Source organism: Sorex araneus, chromosome 4, assembly GCF_027595985.1.
Source record: "Sorex araneus isolate mSorAra2 chromosome 4, mSorAra2.pri, whole genome shotgun sequence".
NCBI lineage: Eukaryota > Metazoa > Chordata > Mammalia > Eulipotyphla > Soricidae > Sorex > Sorex araneus.
The window spans coordinates 165586263-165607256 of record NC_073305.1 but is presented as its reverse complement, the minus strand read 5'-3'; the positions used below and the strand labels follow the sequence as shown (position 1 = coordinate 165607256).

The 20994-nt window shown below is 41.6% G+C and overlaps 1 protein-coding gene across 1 annotated transcript in view; it reads left to right on the top strand.

Annotated features, from left to right (window-relative positions):
• Positions 1 to 20994, top strand: part of TXLNB (taxilin beta) — a 47755-nt gene that overhangs the window by 16990 nt on the left and 9771 nt on the right. The window contains exons 4-7 of the mRNA XM_055136363.1: positions 7614 to 7784; positions 12845 to 13039; positions 15688 to 15807; positions 16999 to 17073. Coding sequence (XP_054992338.1) covers positions 7614 to 7784; positions 12845 to 13039; positions 15688 to 15807; positions 16999 to 17073 — 561 coding nt within the window. The remainder of the gene's footprint in view (positions 1 to 7613; positions 7785 to 12844; positions 13040 to 15687; positions 15808 to 16998; positions 17074 to 20994) is intronic.

Here is a 20994-nt window from a genome sequence, read left to right as displayed (position 1 = left end):
TCCACCAGTGTACATTTTCCACCACCAATGTCCCCATTATCCCTCTGCCCACTCTCTCTGCCTCTATGGCAGACAGTTTCCCTCTTTCTCTCCCTACTTATGGTCATTATGGTTTGCAATACAGACAATGAGACACCACCATGTTTGGTCCATTATCTACTTGCTCTTCACTTTTTCTTTTAAAAAGTTGTTTTCTAAATGACTTTCTTTTGGAAGAGCATCAGTAGAGGTATGAAACTTAAGTCCACACATATAGCAAAAAAATTTCTCCTGCAAGTAGGATGAACAGCTTCTGATGAGAGATTTACCATGCAGCTAACGCTAAAACGTCAAGACATCTCAATTGCATGGGTCACTCTAAGATGCCGAGTGAACTGTGAAAGTGAGTCACTTTAGGAGGTAAGGGTGGGCCACATCTGGCAATACTGAGGGGCTCTGTGCTCAGGAGTGACTCATGGAAGGATACAGGGGACCATATGTGCAAATATTTGAACTAGGTTCATGGCCACTATAGGGCCTTACTTCCTGTAACTAACATTCTAGACCTTTAACTTTTTTCTTAATTATGAAACAAAAGAGACTTCAAAATTCAAATCTGCTTCAGTCCCATGAGCCCTTTGAGACCTGGTTGCATCTTTATCCCATGGATGGAGCAGGGTTGAATGAATGAACAAGCATCTTGTTTTCTTGAATTTTCACTCTCACCTTAGTTCTGTCAACCCAGTTTGGTCTTTCCTTCCTTGCTTTAACTTTGAATATTGTTATACTGAACAGTAGATCCAGAGAAGCTCAGAAGTCTTCAGTCACTAGCTAATTGCTTAGCTCAGCCAAAGAAAACCATTTAAATTATATTCCAATCATATGAACAATATCATAATGAAATATGAATTCTGAATACCAAAGAAATGCATACTGTTCTAATTCCATAATCTCAAACTCAAATTTTATCTCAGCTCTCCCTTTCAAGTTCTCCTATAAATACAGAGATGTCACTTATTATAATAGAGCCATTTTAAGTTACAGATAATTAGTTAACTGTTTTTTTTCCTCATGTAACAGACATCTTCCCATGTCATATTTGTAAGACTGGAGCGATAGCACAGTGTTTAGGGGGTTTGCCTTGCATGCAGCTGAGCCAGGTTTAATTCCTCCGTCCCTCTTGGAGAGCCTAGCAAGCTACCAAGAGTATCCAGCCCGCACAGCAGAGCCTGGCAAGCTACCCATGGCATATTTAATATGCCAAAAACAGTAACACAAAAAAAGTCACACAATATGCCAAAAACAGTAAATAGTCTCACAATGGAGAAGTTACTGGTGCCCACACGAGCAAATCGATGAATGACAGTGCTACAGATAGTGCTAATTATATTTGTAAAAGTTATTTCATTTTCCATTAAGTGGCCCTGTCAGTTCTCAGATTTAGGGACATTTAGATTCATTCCTTTGCTTGTTTTACCAAATATTGTTACAGTGAACATCAAATTTATTCTTTTTTATTTTTTCAGTAATCTTAGCAAATGGTTTCAGAAATAGAATTTAAAAATTGAATAGGAATGCTTTTAAAAATGAAATATATATGCATATATATTTATATACATACACCTACATATATATACATAAATATGTAGATATACAGGCACAGAGATATTCGAAATGGCAGGGTGCTTGCACTGCATGTGGCCAATCAGGACTTGATTTCTTGGCCACATATTCTAGGAGTGATCTTTTGGCACAGAGCCAGGAATAAGTTATGAGCACAGTTGATATGCACACCCCACCAAATAAAAATGAAAAAATTCCGTATTGTTTCTTTTTTTTTCTTTTAAAAGATAAAAAAAATATTATTTTTGCCACAGCTAGCTGGGCTCAGGGCTTACTCCTGATCCTGAGATCAGGGATCACCCTTGGCAGGGCTAAGGGGCTGGGGGCCTAACCTGGGTTAGCTGTGTGCAAGGTAAGTGCCTTACCCTCTCGAGAGAGGGTAAGGAAAGACCATATGCAACTCTTTCCTGATCAAACCTAGAATGCCTCCCAGTCTAGTCAAGTATACGATGTGGCACTAGAAATTAATCACGAGTGACTTTGATAGGAATAGGTAAATTGGATTTAAAAAAAGTAACATAATGTGCATTTTGGGAAATTTTCCATTTCCCAAAATGAAAAATGTTGAAATTCAAGCTGATGTATTGATTTCATTACAATTACTTTAGCATTGACTTTTAACTGTCTATGAACAATTTCAATGCCGTACGTATTGAGAAAAATATTCCTCGCCCTCCCCCTGCAACTGGCCTCCATTCTCACCTATTTATCCTTGCTATTTTCAATATTTTGCACATTATTTTACCTTTTTTTCCTCCAATTTGCCTGTTCCTATCAAGGTCACTCATGATGAATTTCTAGTGCCATATTCTCTACTTGACTAGATGGGAGGCATTCTAGGTTTGATCAGGAAACAGTTGCATGTGGTCCGCCATTCTGCTGCTTTATGCCCAAGGATTACTTACTTCTTCAGGATGCTCAAGGTTTTCCTCACATCTCAGGCAGTATGTTGCCCTAGACTCAGGGAAATTCCTGCTCCCACTCACTCTCCTAGCCAAGCAGTCACCCCACAAAGGTTATGTTCCCCTCAATGAATTGCTACTCAATTCGAGGCTTCCTATTCCTAGGCACTTGTATCCTGTCCTCTATGAAACAGGAAAGCCCCAAATATCGTTCTAGAAAAGTTGAGTAGAAGAAAATTGATCCCCTACCCCATTATTTACTTTGCAGAAAAGAAAAATTAGGGAAAACTTTCAATCTTTTGCTTGGAGACTAAAACCTATTCCCTTGCTCACTGATTTGTAAATTAATATAGAAAGTGTCTGAAATATGTGCTAACAGAATAAATCATCAAATTCCAAGCTATGAATCAAATGTCTACTGTAGTTCACTCATCTTTAAAAATTCTGGATGCTGTGATATTATCTCCCAGAGTGGTCATTAATAGTTAAGGTTAGCTGCATTCATGATTAAGGATACTTTGTGACTAAATTAATAAATGACTTGGGAGAAATTTTTTTTTTTTGCAGATTTCTCCTTTTCAGTGTAGTTTAATATCACTTAGTATGTTCCATGAAAGAAACTGGAGATAGAACAGCAGTTTGAGTCTGGGTACCACGTGGTCCCCTGAGCATCTTCAGGTGCAGGCCTGGAAGCTCCCGGTACCACTGCTGTCGTCCAGGGATCCCCAGTACTGGAGAACCTGAGCAGCATCGCATCCTTGGGTCATTGTGTTGAGCCAGCAATGTAGCTCAGCGAGAATCACCAGTGGGGCCCCTAGACTTCATCAGCACCACTTGAGAGCCTTCTCCAATGCTGTCTAATTTAGTTCTTGAAATTCATTTTAATTTGTAGATTTATTAGTTAAAAGAAGATACTCAGTTCCAGCATGTTAACTTATATTTGTTAAGACATCCCAGGTGCAGTCACACAGGTTTAAAGTATTTGAGCAAAATTTGCCATGCTCTACAAAATTTGCCAGAGCACTGAGGGTCTTTCTTTTGAGAAAACCAAGACAGACCTCGCTATATTTCCAGCTTGTGTGATCTTTCTTACGGTGAAACCAATACAATTAAAGGGTCACTGGAAATCAGAAGACATCTCTCTCTCTCTCTCTTATAAAACACCAGTAGCGAATCATCTTTCTGACCTTCAGAGATACCTGTCTAACCAGTGCCCTGTTCCCTGTATGTCCAGTTTTGCCACAATAAGATGACATAACATGTCAGTGAATAGTTCAGATGTCACCAGTAGAGGCTGCCACTAGCTTCTAGTGGGTAAGGCCCCGGGCCACAGCTTAGCAACTCCCTCAGCGAAGACTGATCTGATCCGATGTGTCAATAATGCTAAAGTGGAGACACCTTGACGGAGGGTTGAGTCTTCAAAAGGAAACAGAGTCTGAGCTGGGAGATAGGACAGGGGTTAGGACATGTGGTCTGCACCTGACGCCAGTTCAATCTTCGGCACCTCATGGCCCTTCAAGCTTTACTGGGTGCATCCTTGACCTGCACCTTTCCAACCATTATTGAGTCACCATAGTTGTTTCTGAGCACTGCCAAGTGTGGTCTTGGTAATCTCCAGTTCCACAGGATAATCTGGGCCCTAGCACTCAACCAGCCAGCCAGGTTGGCTGAGAATCCCTGGGACTTACTTGAGCTTCCTAAGCACTGCTTGGGAGGCCAAAGGAACAAACAAAACACTGGAGAAAGAGGAGATAAGGTACTTATCTTGCATGCAGATAACCCTAGTTTGATACCAGGAATCACAGATGTTTCCCCCAGCAAGGCCAGGGGTCACCCCAGAGCACAGAGACCAAGTGAGGAAGGAGTTCATGAGCAATCCCGGGTGTGGTCCAACTCCCACTCCCATAAAGAATAATTTTCACCCCTATCTAATAACTATGATTCAAAACTGAAAGGACCCCGTCTATCCTGGGAACAAGGGGATTGTGCACAAAATGTATAATTAAATAGCATTGATTTAAATATTAAATGGCATTGATTTAAACATTTCGTAGGTTTAGTTGAAAAAAACTAAACCTCATAAAGGTTATGTATTTTATTGAATACCTACCACAGTGTGGGTCTAGATTTTTCTGATGCAAGTTTTACAAGTAAATAAATGTTACCCATAAGTACGAGGATAAAACATCCTGTAGGAATACCCCTAACTTAATCTGCCATGGGTTTACTACAGCAATTTCCGTGTAGCAAGTGGGAGGGAAGAAAGGAGTAAAATGAGAGGTGAGCTGGACAGAGCATGCCAGTCCTGTCCATACAGTTCAAAAAGAGTGGACGCTTCTTCCAGACAGGGAAACTGAGGCCTGTTCAGGGTTTGCTTCATGTCATGTGTATTTCCACTTGCATCAGGCACTGCAAAGCCATAAATATCTGGGGACCAGAGCCTCCACTTGCTGTGCAAAGCTGTTCCTCTTCAGGAACCACGAGGTCATTGTTAGGACAGATAACGCCTACAATGACATTCAGGCACTGAGGAATGGAGTTCAACACAGGCAAGGGAACTGACGCGGGCTGTCACCTGCCTATTGTCACCTGTGTCACTGACCAGTAAAGCAAGGTGTGCTCGTCTCTGGTAGTTTCTGGAAGTTCATCCCCTACCGGGATTAAATTCTATGGAAAAGTTACTAAGCATGGCAAATAAACATTCAGACACCAAGGGACAGACACATAAAGATCTTTTCCTATGCAGGATACAAAGAAACATGGCAACAAATGCTCAGAGGGACCAGAAACTGAGACCTGGTCTTCAAATCTTCAACGTGGCGATGAGGCAGGGGAATGGATACTGGGATTATGGTGGAGGGAAGAGGACTCTCCCATGAGGGTGTGGCGCTGGAATGTCATATGTATGAAACCCTAGCATTAACGGTCCCGTGACCAGGATGCCTAAAATAAAATTTAAAAAGAAAAGATACAGACTACACAATTACATTTGCTTTTTGAATAAACAAACAGGTGTGCTTTTCACCCCTTCCTTTTAGTAAATCATGCTCCATGCAATCACTGACTATATCAGTCCTCATTGGACTGACACGATAGCACAGCGGTAGGGCATTTGCCTTGTACGCAGCTGTCCCAAGTTTGATTCCTCTGTCCCTCTCGAAGAGCCTGGCGAGCTACTGAGAGTATCCCGCCTGCACAGCAGAGCCTGGCAAGCTCCCTGTGGCATATTCAATATGCCAAAAACAGTAACAACAAGTCTCACAATGGAGATGTTACTGGTGCCTGCTCGAGGAAATCAATGAACAATGGGACGACAGTGCTACAGTGCAGTGCTTCTTTGAAAATCAGATTTAACTGGGTATTCTACATTTACATGGCCATACTACCCCAGACCTTGGTATTCGAGATGGAGTGTCCATTGGTTTCATTTCCCATGTTGCGCCTGATGCTTTGCTTATAATGCCTGGATCCACATGAGATGTGGTCCTGCATGTACCCAAGGGAACATTTGGTGCAAATGCAGAAAGCAAGACCTGTTACTGACAATTGCCACTCATAATGCTGAGCTATGCCATAACTATCACTGAAATGTGAGCAAAAGTTCATCCATGCTTAGGTAGTTAAGAAGGATGTTCTCTTTCCCAAATAGCCATTTTCCTATTTTATTTACATCATCATCATCATCATCATCATTAATAGTAGTGGTAGTAGTAGTAGTAGTTGTAGTGGGCTGGAGCAATAGCACAGCGGGTAGAGCGTTTGCCTTGCGTGTGTCTGACCCGGGTTTGATTCCTCTGTCCCTCTCAGAGAGCCCAGCAAGCTACCGAAAGTATCCTGACCACACAACATAGCCTGGCAAGCTCCCTGTGGTATATTCAATATACCAAAAACTGTAACAAGTCTCACAATGGAGACGCTATTGGTGCCTGCTCGAGCAAATCGGTGAACAACGGGACAACAGTGCTACAGTGCTACAGTAGTAGTAGTAGCATCATTATTGTTTGGGGACCACACCTTGTGTGTGCTCTGGGAACACATCTGGTGGTACATGGGAGAACCATGCAGTGCTGAGGAAACCCAGGGCTCCCACATATACAGCATGCGCTCAGCTCTTTGAGCTATTTCTCTTGTCTTTCCCCTTATAAAAATCATGGCTCCAAGATTGTTTTTAGGAAATAATTCTGAGGATTAAAGTAGAAACCACACAAACTATTGGCCAGTGTTTCACTGAAGTCATGATCATGACTTCTGGCAATATACAGCAACCTAGAATTGTCTTTCTGTGTTGACTTGGGGAAAAAATGAAATAATTTCTAGGCCAGCAAAAAAAAAAAAGAGAGAAACCAGAGAGATAATACTGTGGGGAAGAGGTTTACTTTGCATGCAGCTGACCCAAGTTCAATCCCTGTCACCTTGTAAGATCCCCCACGCCATCCAGAGTGATGCCTGAATGTAGAGCCACGAGCAAGTCCTGAGCACTGCTAGGTTTGGCCCCAAAACAAAACCAGAGTGAAAAACAAAATAAAATAAAGATCAGAAAAATTATGACAGGGGAAAATCTCTAAATGTTATATCGAAAAGCCATCTCTTCAAGACCCTGCTCTAAAAATCCTATTTTACAAATATTGCCAAGGCAACAGTTGAGAAGTTCATTTTATTCCAGGAGGACAATCACTCTCACTGTATCACTGTCATCCCAGTGTTCCTTGATTTGCTCGAGCGGGCACCAGCAACGTCTCCATTGTGAGACTTGTTGTTACTGTTTTTGCGTATCGACTACGTCATGGAGAGCTTGCCAGGCTCTGCCGTGTGGGTGGGATACTCTCGGTAGCTTGCTGAGCTCTCAGAGAGGGGCGGAGGAATCGAACCCGGGTCAGCCTCACGCAAGGTAAACGCCCTACCCGCCATGCTATCGTCACTCCAGCCCAGGAGGACAGGAGGACAATGCTAACAGTATATACTCTGTGTGTGTGTGTGTGTGTGTGTGTGTGTGTGTGTGTGTACAGCATTGAGAGATCTTTAGGGCCTTCTTTGTTTGCGCCTTTTCTACCCCCTCAAAAGAATTTCCTGCCATTTTTTTTTTATGTTTGCACACAACCCTGTGGCCAGCTGGATGAACATCGTACCGAGCAAAAGAAGTTGAAGCTTCTCCAAAAGAAACAGGTACATATCCAAAAAGAGAAGGACCAGTTACAAAGTGAACACAGCAGAGCCATCCTGGCCCGAAGCAAACTGGAGAGTCTGTGCCGAGAGCTGCAGCGACACAACAAGACACTGAAGGTACGTACGCGTCTCGCCCAGGCTCCAAGCAGGACATTCTCACACACACAGTGCACAGTCAAGCCCGTCTGCTGTTTGTGGGAAGACTGTGACTCTCTGAACCAGAGAGATTCATGGTTTAAATTTTATATTATTTTTGTAATATTGTTCAGAATAATTGATTACATTCCATATTGCAACAACAATCCCACTACCGTTACACCTTCCCGCCACCATATTTTGAATTATTCCACCCCAATCCCCAAAATCTGACCCCAAAGCAGGACCTAAATAGTTAATTTTGTATTGCTTGTTATGAATCATCCACTAAAGATGGTCCAAAAAAGTTTTCTTAGAGGAAAGTGTGTGGAGATTGTTGTATCACTGTGGAGCTATTAAACCCTTGTATAGAGTATAGATGTTTCTTCAGGAATTCTAAGATTTTAAATAGAGTGATATAGCTAGAATTACATTTTTAACTGAAGGGTGACTTTGGGGACCGGAGGCATCTGTGTGGCGTGTTGCTCTCTTCCTCTTCCGAGGTTTATTTGTGACTCTCTGGATCATGGTCATAAATGGGCTTATATGGTACCCAGAGGCAGTTCAAAGGTGTGACTGCCAGGCTACCAGAAACACAGGGAGATGGAGGGAGATCACTCATTCCCAACTCCATGAGAGCCTGGAGATTTCAGTTACAAGTCTCACATACCTGAGTTTTTCAGCAGATTCACTCATGGATGAGGCTTGCCCAAGCCTACGGAAGTTGGCTGTGAGCATAGTGGCAATTGAGTTCTGGAAGTTTTCACCTGCCAGGGCTCTTTTGGGACGTGTGGTGAGACTCATCCCCCACCCTGGGTTGCCCTAAATGAACCAGCCTGGTGTGGGACCTGGGGGCATCTCTGCGGCCAAGATTCCGGGTTTATACCACCCCTCCCTGTGCGGTGGCAGAAATGAAATGAGATCGTGTGTATAGAGTGACCTGAGAGAGCAGAGCTTTCATAAACTGCCTATCACTTCCCCTTCCTGTTTACTATGTGAGGTATATTTCTTCAAGACAAGCCTTACTTCCACTTTTTAAAAAGAGACTTGCAAATATTCAGTCATTTGGTGTATTAAAATATAAGCTGCAAAACAGAAGATAAATTGACACACAAGTAATCAACATGACAAAGCAAGACTGAGGGTTAAAATGTCAATAATCACCTGGAAAAAAAGAAGCTACTCTAAGCAACACTTAAGCTCTTCTGACTTAATTATTCAATCTAAAAATCATAGACCGATCACTTCATTCAGACTGCAAGAGTTTTATTCATTACCGCATAAGCTGCTAGTAATGTGGTTGATTTAATTACACATAGACACTAGCTGCATTCAATAAAGCAAGATACTGACCTTTCCAAGGTAATATTGCTTTTATCTATGATCCCCTTTACGGTGAAAAATACTTAAAGCAACAGATTAGCATCATTGCTGAGCTCGTCCATGGAGTTAAGGTGCAGGGGTGTTGATGAGAATAATGGCTCTTCATATTACATCTTGTTTTGTTTGTATTTCCATATCTGAAAAAAATGGGGATCCAGTGAACTAGAACTCTCAAATATGGGCTGTAGGACATCTGGGATGACTGGGATGATCTGGGGTGATCTGAGCCTCTGGGATAGCTCTCACCATTGCACTTGGGATCATCAGAATCCCAGGTTAAATCATCCTCAATACAAGGTATGTGTCCAAGTAATACTGCTCTGCTTACAGAAATCTCCTGACTTTCAGAGGTGTTGTACAGCAAGTAGATAAAAATAAATAAAATAAAGTAGGTCTCTTTATCAACAAGGAGGTTTAAAGAGTGAAATGCTGTGGATTTCTCTCTCTGGAGAGCATTCAGGGATAATAATGGAAGCAGCAGGAAAGCCAGAAGATTGACCCGCACACCTCAGCCAGGTCTATAGTGATGGCGGTAAAATTAAGGATCATCATTTCCTGGAATTTTATACTAAATTGCATGTATTTTTGTGTATGGATAACTTTTATAGGCTACACCCAGCAGGACTCCTGGCTCTGTGCTTTTGCACTTGGGGATCATTCTTAGCAGTGCTCAGGGGATGGTATGCAGTGCCAGGGATGGAACAAGGGTCAGTGTAAAAAACTAAAGCACACGCCTGAGGGGCGCGTGCACTCCAGGCGGCTCTGTCTCACCGCCCACGTTCGGTGCCCCAGAACCACTGCGTGTGCTGTCGCTCAAAGGCAGGCGACGAAAGGAAGAAGGCCAAACTGGTTGCTCGATCAGTTTATTTCATTCTCTCTCTCTGCTTCTTCTGAGTCTGGGCACTCTCTCTGGATCTTCTTCTATCTCCTTCTTCTCTCCCCCCTGTCGTCTTCTTCTGTCCCTCCTCTGCCGCACAGTCTCAGTTTATATAGCAAATTACATAAGGCAGTATCACAAAGGTGGGTTTAACATCAACAAATCAACAAGGAAGGGTAAGACCATTTCTTGAGGAGATTAACAAAATCTCATCTAAGGAAATCTCATCTAAGAAGATCCGCTCAAGGGTGGGAGTCCAAACAAGGGTGTGTCAGGGTGTGAGCTAGTAATCTACTTAAATAGTTATAGTAAATCTACTTCTAATATTTCTAACAATGTTATTCTGTATGAGCACAGTAAGAGATATAAAGTTTGGTTTTTTCTAAGGACATCTCCAGACCACAGTCCTCAGGCCAGGTTAATCTTCCTAATCCCAACAGGATCCTAATCTGATCGTTACTTTTGGATCATGACAGCATTGTCCATGATCATGCCCTCAACTTATAGTTGAATATTATGGTGCTTTGGCCTGGCCCATTTCGATGCCAGGGTAGCACATAACTCACCGCTTGCCCTGGATCCATCCTGTCCCTTGTCAGGACCCTGTTTGGGGGGTGTTAGGAATTAAGGGCAACTGAGTTGAGAAAGCAGATGCTCAGGAGTAAATATTATTGGAGTCAATCAACTCCCAAGTTACAAGCACAATATTGTCTTCCTGTGTCCATACAGAAAGGACATTGCTTTAAGGTAAACTATGTTCCCTAAGGCAAGGCTAAAAGGACAAACCCCATGTTATCCTATAGGTCAGCCATGTGCAAGAGCCTTAATCCCTATCTGCAGCCTTCTAGCCACATTTCTAAGGTGAACATTGATGCTTATAAATTATTTTTGTTTTTGGGGGAGTTCTGTTGGGGAAGTAGTACCAGGTGGTGCACTATGGCTAACTCCTGGTTCTGCTCTCAGGAATCACTGCTGAGGATTGAGGGACCGTATAGGATGCCAGGGATCAAACTCAGGTTGATTTCATATAAGGCAAGAACCTGACCCACTGTGCTATCACTTTGACCTCTAAAATTTGTTTTTATAGATAAATCAGACATGGTTCCTGAATAACATGAGCATGATTAATCACGAATAATGTGCTTAATAAAGAGAATTTTAATTTCATCACTGTTCAAATGATTCTACATTTTCTAACAGTGAACTCAAACCTACTGAGATTTTGATCAAGTTCTTTTCTCATTGAAAGGTGATGTAGGGCTGGAAAGATGGAGAGAGCTCAAAGGGTTCAGCACATACATGCAGGTGGTCCAGGTTCCACTCTCAGCATTGCGGGGAGATTCTGAGCACAGAGCTGGGGCCATGCCCCAACTACCACTGAATGGGGTTTTTTAATGCGAAACAAGGGGTTAGAGAGACAGTACAGCATGTAAGGTACTTGCCTTGCACACAGTCAATGCAGGTTCAATCCTCAACATCACATATGGTTCCCCAAGCCAATCAGCAATGACACTTGAGTGCAGAGCCAGAAATAAATCCTACCAGGTGTGGGTCCCCACCTCAACAATACAAGAAAAAAAATACAACCTGCTGTTTTGACATGTGTCTAATGCCATCCTAACATCTAAATCTGTAACCAATTGCCAGTGAAAAACTCACCATTCTGTTTGTTTTGACAAGTGGCATAGGATGGTTCTTTCATCTTTCATTGATGTATGGGATAGTTATAAAAGGCAAATATCATTCAGATCATGAAGTGTAGTACTGTAACTAGGAACATGTTCTTTCTAAGAGATCTGAAACACCAAGGAAGATTACCAACAACCATGGGAATGGTCCGTTACTCTACAAATAGCCTTAAGCATTTGTCAGTGAATTACATACAGTAAGTGTTTAGCCTACAAAATCCAGGACTAAAGCTTCCAATAACTAATTTATTCAGATTAGGAAGTGTAAATATCATTATAATATCTCTAAGAAGTTGTTGCTTACTAAATTTTATACCACAAGTAATGATTCTGATATCAGGAATTATACTACCGTTAGGAAATATGTTAATATTATAAATATTATTAAAAATGAGTATTGCTGATGATTCACATATTCCTAGAGCATATATTTTCAGAACCAGTTTCTATTTTGATCATATTTTTAATCATAATACAGACTTTCACAATTACTTTATAACTCACTCTTTTATAAAATCTTATTAAAAATAAAATCTCACTACTATTATCGCAGACAACTAAATGCAGTATTTCACATGTCAACAGTGAACAAGCTTTCATAATAGCAATCAGAACTGAAGAGAATCCTAAAATGTCTGTTTCACTGTCAGGAGTGTCTCTATCCATGGGATGATGTAAGAATATGAAAACATTTTATCCTAAAAGAATGAGAGAAATAGCTACAAAGAAAACAATTCTCAATATAGATATGGAGGAAACTTTGGCACCATGTTAGTAATGACAGGGAAGTTTTGATTTAGAAGAAAAGAGAACTGAAATGGTATACAAATTAATTTCCAGTTAATGATACCAACAAAGGGGGAAATTTCCGCAAAAGAAGGAAATTAGATGTTCTATTTTATAGTTTAAAAAGAACTTTTGTTCATACATTTCTTGAGGGGTGCTTTGCAGCATTATCTCAGGAGAACTGAGGGGGCTAAAAAATCTTACTCACCCCACGCGCCCACCTTATTTCCTTGGCCTAACTCTGAGTCCTGGACGCCCCGGGTGCCTGGAAGCCAGCATAACAATGATAGTTCTCTTTTCGCCCACAGGAGGAAACCCTTCAGCGAGCTCGAGAGGAAGAAGAGAAAAGAAAGGATATCACAAATCATTTCCAGAGTACGCTGACTGACATCCAGGCTCAGATCGAGCAGCAGAGTGAGCGGAACATGAGGCTGTGTCAGGAGAACACAGAGCTCGCCGAGAAACTCAAGAGCATCATTGATCAGTACGAGCTTAGGGAGGAGGTAAGAGTCACACCTAACAACTTACAGGCCTGGCTGTCCACAGATGGTGATCGGAGCTGTGAGCCAGGAGCTCGGTTATGAAGAGTTATGTATGGCCTGCTGCTCCATTGACTATGAGTTGGGTTTAGGTTTCTTTGAGCAAAATAAAAACAAACACTATTGCAAACCAAAAATATCTGGCTGATAGTCACAGGGGATTTCTTCAAAACTGGGTCCATGACAGAGCGAAGGCAGTGAATAGTAGACGCTAGGTGCATTCAATCCTCAAAAATATTTCTAAGTCTAATTTTATTTGGGGAATGGGGGAATTGTCTCAGCAATATAGCACACTTGAAAATAACATTGTCCACATTGTATAGATGGAAAGCATAGACACTGAGGTTAAATCACCTACCCACTGTCATTTGGAAAAAGAAGAGGTTTGCTTTCAATAGTTTACATTAAATATTCTAAAGGATCTTTTATTATTTCAAGATCATATTTTAATATTTAGTGTTTTTAAGACTCCAGATGCTTACTTAGGATTTTAACACATCATATTCTATTCTCCAATGCCCAAATTTTAAGTATTTGCCTAAAAATGTAACATAGCACAGTCTGAATGGCTCTGCTGGTGATATGGCAAGATTTTTTATCAAGAAAAATCTGAGCAAGAGTACATGGTAGCGGCTGTTGGATACATGAAGAAACCTCAAATGCCAGCTACTATTTTGTCTTGTTAGAGGTTAATGTCATTGACAGTAGAGGTTCAGGTGAAAATGAAAGAGAATACATTAAAAGAGAATGTCATTTCTTTCATAAATAGAAACATTTACAATCCTCCACAGTAACTAAACACAATGTAAAAAGAAATGAATCAAAATAAAAGAAAAATGCTACCAAACCGAATTCGAGAGCCAAATAATATTTATATCAAGTTACTAATACTAATGACACTGGATTGGAAACAAAATATACAAAGAACAGTTGCAAATTGAAAGAAAAGGTAAATAATGCATAAGAGGCAAAATAATCTAGAAGAATAGATAATTCATCCAAACTCAAAGTTATTGTTAGACTTCTTAAATGCTCAAATTAATATAGAAATAAAATTAAAATTACAGTGAGATATCACTCTATACCTATTGGCTTGTCAAAAATTTAAATATAAATGAAACTATGCTTCAGCATAAAAATGCAAGAAAAAGTGTGCTTTTTATTCATTACTGCTGTACTTGTTAATTGTTATTGCCTTTTGGAAAGCAATCTTGGAATATATATTAAGATTTTAAGAGTATTTTTCTCTCTTATATTACTACTCCTGGCTCACTTTCCCAAAGAAATAAAACAATAAGTAATAAAATAATGATACATGTACAAGTATGCCAGTTACAACATTTTTCATAATGGTAAGCAAAGAAAAACAAAACAATAAACTTCAATATGGGACAATCATTCAAAACAAAAAAAAAAAAAGAGAATCATTATCATTCAGGTACTTCAGATGGGAATGATCTAGAATACTCATTTGTGTATTTCTGAATTCCAAAACAGAATTCCACAGTTGATCTTGGGAAGGAATCTCATCTCCAAATGATCAACAAACTGAGGCAGAATTGGCTGCTTCTGTTCACCAATAGTTGAGGGGTCAAAAATATAAAAATGGAGCCTAGGATGTGGTTCAGGTGGTAGAATACCAAGCATTTGTGAGGTCTTAGTTTCCATCTCTGACAATACGTGGCCCCCAATAATGCTTGTTATGGCTCAGGTGGCCCCCAAATACTTAGCAGTGGCCCTTACAACAATTAAAGAAGAAAATGTGGTGAAAGCAGTAGCAGACTTGTGCATCAACTGATCTGTGATCTTGGGCTTTGTCTTGACCATCTGAGATACTAAGAGATCAGAGACATAGCTTCTACCTAATCCTGAGCCCAGCCCACATGCTGACACTCAACCCTTGAGGCAACAATGCAGAGAACTGACCATGACATATTGTGTCTGTGTCATAGTTAAATGTGACTTAATAGAGTCAGAGAGATTGCACAGGGCTTTCGGGGCTTGCAACTGACCCAGTCCAATACCCAGCACTCTATATGGCCCCTCAAACAGCACCAAGAATGGTACCTGAGCACAAAGACAGGAGTAAGCCCTGAGCACCTAAGTACCTGAGTGAACCAAACCCCTCCAAAAGAAAAAAAAGCTTTACGTAACCCAAACTATGAGTGTGACCCAGACATCACAACTACAAAGGGAAAGGGGGAAGTGGATCATTGGATGATAGAAAGACCAAAAATATCAAGTTAGTGTTCTAGCCCTTACAGTTTACTTCATGGTGCCCACATAATAATCAGCATCCTACTGAATATCCTGCAGCTGAGAAAACTAGTTACTGATCTCAGGCACTTCCACCATCTTGTGTCATACAAAATGCAGAGACATCACCAATTCACAGATTTTAAAATCCTTCTAAGTATTTATTGTCTATAAAAAGTGCATATATCAGACATCCCTTACTTATGTTCTGTGTGGCGCCAATGCATTTGTTTCTTTGTTTCTTTTAAACCCTAAGGCCCACTGGCTGTGTGTGTCTGTGTCTATTATGCTTTATTTTCCTCTTTTAAGCACCAATATAAGTCAAACTTGATGTGTGTGCTTTCCTCTCTTCCTAGCATCTGGACAAAATATTTAAGCACAGAGAACTGCAGCAGAAGCTGGTAGACGCCAAACTAGAGCAGGCACAAGAACTGATGAAAGAATCAGAGGAGCGACACGCCCGCGAAAAGGAATATGTATTTATCACTTGAGTCTGTGTCTCGTCTGTCTGCCTGGGAACACAGAGCCCCTGGGAAAGTTGTTTTGATCATTAGCACTAGCTTAGAAAGAGCCTTCTCTCTCCTGGAGACCAGAATCAGCCGGCTCAGAAGGAGGTGCTATTTTCTGGGGACACTGGTGCTGGGAAGTGTACACTGGTGGAGAATGAGTGTTGGAACACTGTATGACTGAAACCTGATCATGAACAGCTTTGTGGGGGTCTATCTCACAGTGATCCAATTAAAAAAAATTAAAATGAAATATCTAAGACCATTCCAAGAAATCTTCCCCATGCTATGAAACAGAAATGGAGGAGAGGGTGAGGGAGAGGAGGAGGAGGAGGTGGGGGATGAGAAGAGGGGGAGGAGGAGCTATTACCTGTTTTGTGTTGTTTGTATTTGTTTGTTTGGGGGTCATACCCAATGGTTCTCTAGGAGCTTGGAAGACCACATGATGTGCCAGGAATTAAATCAGGGTTGACAGTATGCAAGGCAAACACCCTACCTGCTGTACTATTCTCTATGCCCCCCCCCATACTATATCTCTTTTTAAAAAAACCCAGTTGTTCATTCATTTAACAAGTGCCTATCAAAATGCCACTCAAGATGGGCTGTGGGACTTAGCAGTGACAACACCAAGAAAACAGGCCAGCCTGGAGACCAGAGTGTGACTGGGGAGCATCAGGCTCTCAACGATCAAAATAAAAGTCATTTCAGATCTTAAGAAGGGTGATGAGGCACAGAAGGAGCTGAAACGGGACAGGAAGGGACTTATATTAAGTGAGCCGATGAAAACTGTCCCCCAGGAGAAAAGTATACTTAAACCCAACTTGCCTGTTTTGGGACCATATTTGGCTGTGTGCTGGACTTACTCCTGGCTCTGTACTCAGGAATCACTCCTAGCAGTGCTCAGGGGACCACTTAAGGTGCCAGGAATGGAACCCAGGTCAGCTGCATGCAACGCAAGCAAGCACCTTACTCACTGTACTATCTCTTCAATCTGGGAGTCCAACTTTTTAGACTAGTTTTCTTAGCTCTCTTAGTTTCTTTACCAAGTTCAAAATATGACTCAAGAAAGTTAATAGCAAGTGATGAAATTGTGTATGGAAAATACTACCGAATAATGACGCACAAGATGATAGACTTTCCATGTGTTCTTTCTTTTCTCAGCTGATGAACCAGGCGGCAGAATGGAAGCTCCAGGCCCAGGTGCTGAAGGAACAGGAGACAGTCCTGCAGACTCAGGTGAAGTTGGGAGGGGAACACAATGGACATGGGGTGCTCTCTTTGCTGTCCCCAAGTAAGAGGCTGTGAGTCAAAATCATCAGCCAAGGGCCTTCCACATAGCAAAGGAAGAGAGGACAGGAGCTACACAAGAGGACTCACAATTATAATTTCATATTTATTCCTCTTAAGAATTGAAGCCCAATTTATAGTCACAAAAAAAAGTGCTCAACATTGATAACATCTAGTCAAAAGGTTTGTTGACATACACAAAATGCTTTCGTTTGAGTAATCCTGTGTCCAATCTCTGCCTCTTTGTTCCTAAGGCTGTGCTCTCTTCTCAGCTTATACCCTACTAAGAGTAAAAGGCATATACCAGGAGACAGCACAGCGATTAGGGAACATGCCTAGCATGTGTCCAATGAAGTTTCTTTAACTAGTACCACATGGTCCCCTGAGCATCTCTGGTTGCAGCCCTGGAGGTGAGCACCCCAGGGTAATCCCTGGTACCACAAAGCCTGAGCAAGTCCTTGCACTGACCTCCAGCTGGGTTGGCCACGTATCACTGTGGGCACCCCTGGACCTCCAGGGCACCACTTGAGAGGCCCTTCTCCTCTGAAAAAAAAATTTATTAAGCACAAAATGCTCTTCATTTATAGTGAAAATTTCCTCTCTTGCTTGACATTATTTACAACAAAATGAAATTCCAAAGATAGAACCGGTACTCAAGTTTTGTGCCATCAAACCTTCAGAGATGTTGGCCTGGTCTGTGGTACATGGCCAGGAACAGCAGACGAGTCAGGAACCATTTTGACTTGGCCTCATCTTGTCATGTGTTTGGATTGGCCTGCAGGAATTCATATTTCAGACTCAAGCCATGACTGATTCTGGAGGAAAATCAGAGCTGGGCATCTTTCTTGTGCCTCTAGGACTCTGTTCCTCCTGGCAGATGATCTATCGGGTTCTCGGACAGCCATCTTGCCATGGACCGCAGAGGGTCTCCAGCTCCCCTGCTGAGAGAAATGCCTGCTCTTGAACACAGGTGTGAAATCACATGGAGCAAATTCACACAGGCCAGGGCAGCAGAAGCGTGCCAAGTTGGGCAGTCTTCACTCCAAATTCTGAACGCAGGAAGTTCACTTCGAAGAGCATATGTGCAAACTGCTAGGTACTTGTTCTTTCGTTAAAGGAAAGTAAATAAGAAAAATGGAAAAATTAAAATCACAAATCAGACTTCAGCAGACATGAAAACACATACAGTATTTCAAAACCAAATGCTCTTAAAGTATATTTTTTGATGTCTATACTAAAGGTAATGTTGAATTGTTTCTCTCTCCACCCCCGAGCTCCAGTAATATACTAAGATGTTTTAAAACACCAGTTATGTAGAAATTTGAACCATAATAGTTTGGACTATGAGTGGAATCAAAGGGCCCAGCATTAAAAGGCTGAACTGCAGAGTTAAAAACACAATATGGGGGGCTGGAGTGATAGCACAGCGGGTAGGGCGTTTGCCTTGCACACGGTCGACCCGGGTTCGAATCCCAGCATCCCATATGGTCCCCTGAGCACCACCAGGAGTAATTCCTGAGTGTAAAACCAGGAGTAACCCCTGTGCATCGCCGGGTGTGACCCAAAAAGCAAAATAAATAAATAAAATAAAAACACAATATGGGGCCAGAGCAATAGAACAGCGGGTAGAGTGTTTGCCTTGCACATGGCCAACTCAGATTCAATCCCTGGCATCCCATATGGTCCCCTAAACATCTCCAGGAGTAATTCCTGAGTACAGAGCCAGGAGTAACCCCTGAGCAATGCTAAGTAAAAGGCCAAAAAAGAAAAAAAAATAGCTGAGCAAAAGGAAAAAAAAACCCTCAACTTCGCCCTGTCACCCTGGGACAGTGACATACCCTGTGCCACCAGGAAGAGACTATGTGACTTGACTTCTGGATTGGGAAGTTCAGAAAATCAAGCCAGAACTTCCCAGTTCTGCATCTACAGAGCCTTGAGAGGTACAGTAGCCAATACCTGAAACTCATTGTTGTTCACATCCTTAACTAATCTCTACTCCTCCGAGATAAATGGAGATAATGAGCTTGGGAAGATTAGATAAGAATCATTAAGACTCTAGACCTTAGAGTCCAATAATAAGTAATTTATTCCATTAGTAGCAGAACCTAGACCTGAGTGCGGGAAAACAGTTATCAACCACTTTATAGATCACGGTAATTAAATAAAAGTGGGCTGGGGGGATGGAACAGAGAAGTTCCCACCCAGGTTTGCTCCCTGGTACCATATGGTCTCTCAGCATCACCAGGAATAGTCTGGAAGCCCACAAGCGTTGCAAACTACAGTGATTCCAACCACAGAGTCCTGGTAATACTGCACTCTCAGCCCTGCTCTTCATGGAGCAGCTCAGTTGGTTGAGAATCGCCAGGAGTAGACCCATTGTATGGTCACCTCAGAAAACAAAAGCCATTCAAGTTCGATATAAGTTCCCCCCTTTACTCTCCACACACCTGAGTAAAGCATCTATCGGGAGTTCTACACTCACTGAAGTTTGTCCTTTATCCCGCAACTCTGGACTGAGTCTAGATACCAGGGGCTGAATCCTGGTCCTCTGTTAAGAAGCTGCCAGACCCTATCTTAACCTTTAGACCTAAATTTCCAGTCTGTAAGACAGGGGTGCTGGAATGCATCAACTAACGACCCCAAACTGAAGTCCTCCACATGGAGGAAGTCCACCACTTGCCAAAACAGGAGCACACTTAAGGCAACAACTACTCACTACATAGTAGCTCACTTTATTTTTCTTTTCTTTGTGGGTCACACCCTGCCATGCTCAGAGGTTACTTCTGGCTCTGCACTCAGGAATTACTCCTGAGGGTGCTTGGGGGACCATATGGGATGCCGGGGATCAAACCCAGGTCGGCCGCATGCAAGGCAAACGCCCTACCCGCTGTACTATAGCTCCAGCCCTAGTAGTTTACTTTTGATATGACAACTGCTCTTGCACTCAGCACCTGTTATTTCAATTATTCCTCTTTAAGTTTTTAAAAGAAAATGTATGTGTAATATACATCATATACATCATTTACTTTTTTCGAACTATGCAAACAGTGCCTGGCCCATAATAAGCACAATTAATAGAGCCATTATTTATTGAGTACCTACTAAGTGCTAGGCATAGTTCTGGGAGTTGCAGGCCTTATAATTAATAAAAGACAAAATCCCTGTTTAATTGAACTTCTAGTGTAGTGACAACAATGTTAACAAAAAGGCTAACAGCTAATTAGTGTTTAAGCTAATACTGGCACAGATGTCCTTGACTTAATCAATTTTCAGCTTAACCACGGTGTAAAGTTGAGATACACACAGTAGACACTATCCTTTGAATTTCCATATTTTTCTGGACTAATAATGTGCAGTAAGGAGCATGGGAGTGCCTTGGGATGCTGGAAAGCTGCAGTGAGCCATGGCTTCAAGTTGGCCCTGAAATGATGATTAAATAACCTTCTATCAGTTACTCTCGAGCCTAATCAGGAGAGACACTGGTGACCCTGCCACAGTAACTTTCCCATCATTCAGCAATTGATTTTAGTTCAAAGCTTCAAACATTCTATAGGTCTAATAATAAAGTGGATTGATATGGTCCCATATGGTCAACCTGTTTCTCACTTGCAGTCCAATCAACCTGTTCCTCACTTGCAGTAGAGTCAATAAATTACCTGAGATATTCATTGCTTTGCTGTAAAATGGACTTTGTGTTAGATGAGTTCACCCAACTATAGGCTGCCATAAGAATTGTGAGTGTATTTTTGGTTAGTACAATTAAGTTCTGATGTTCAGTAAGGTAGGTGCATTTAACTGAATGTATTTTCTGTCTATGATGGGTTTATAAAGACATAATTCAGTGTCAGTCAAGAAAGATCATTACTTTAG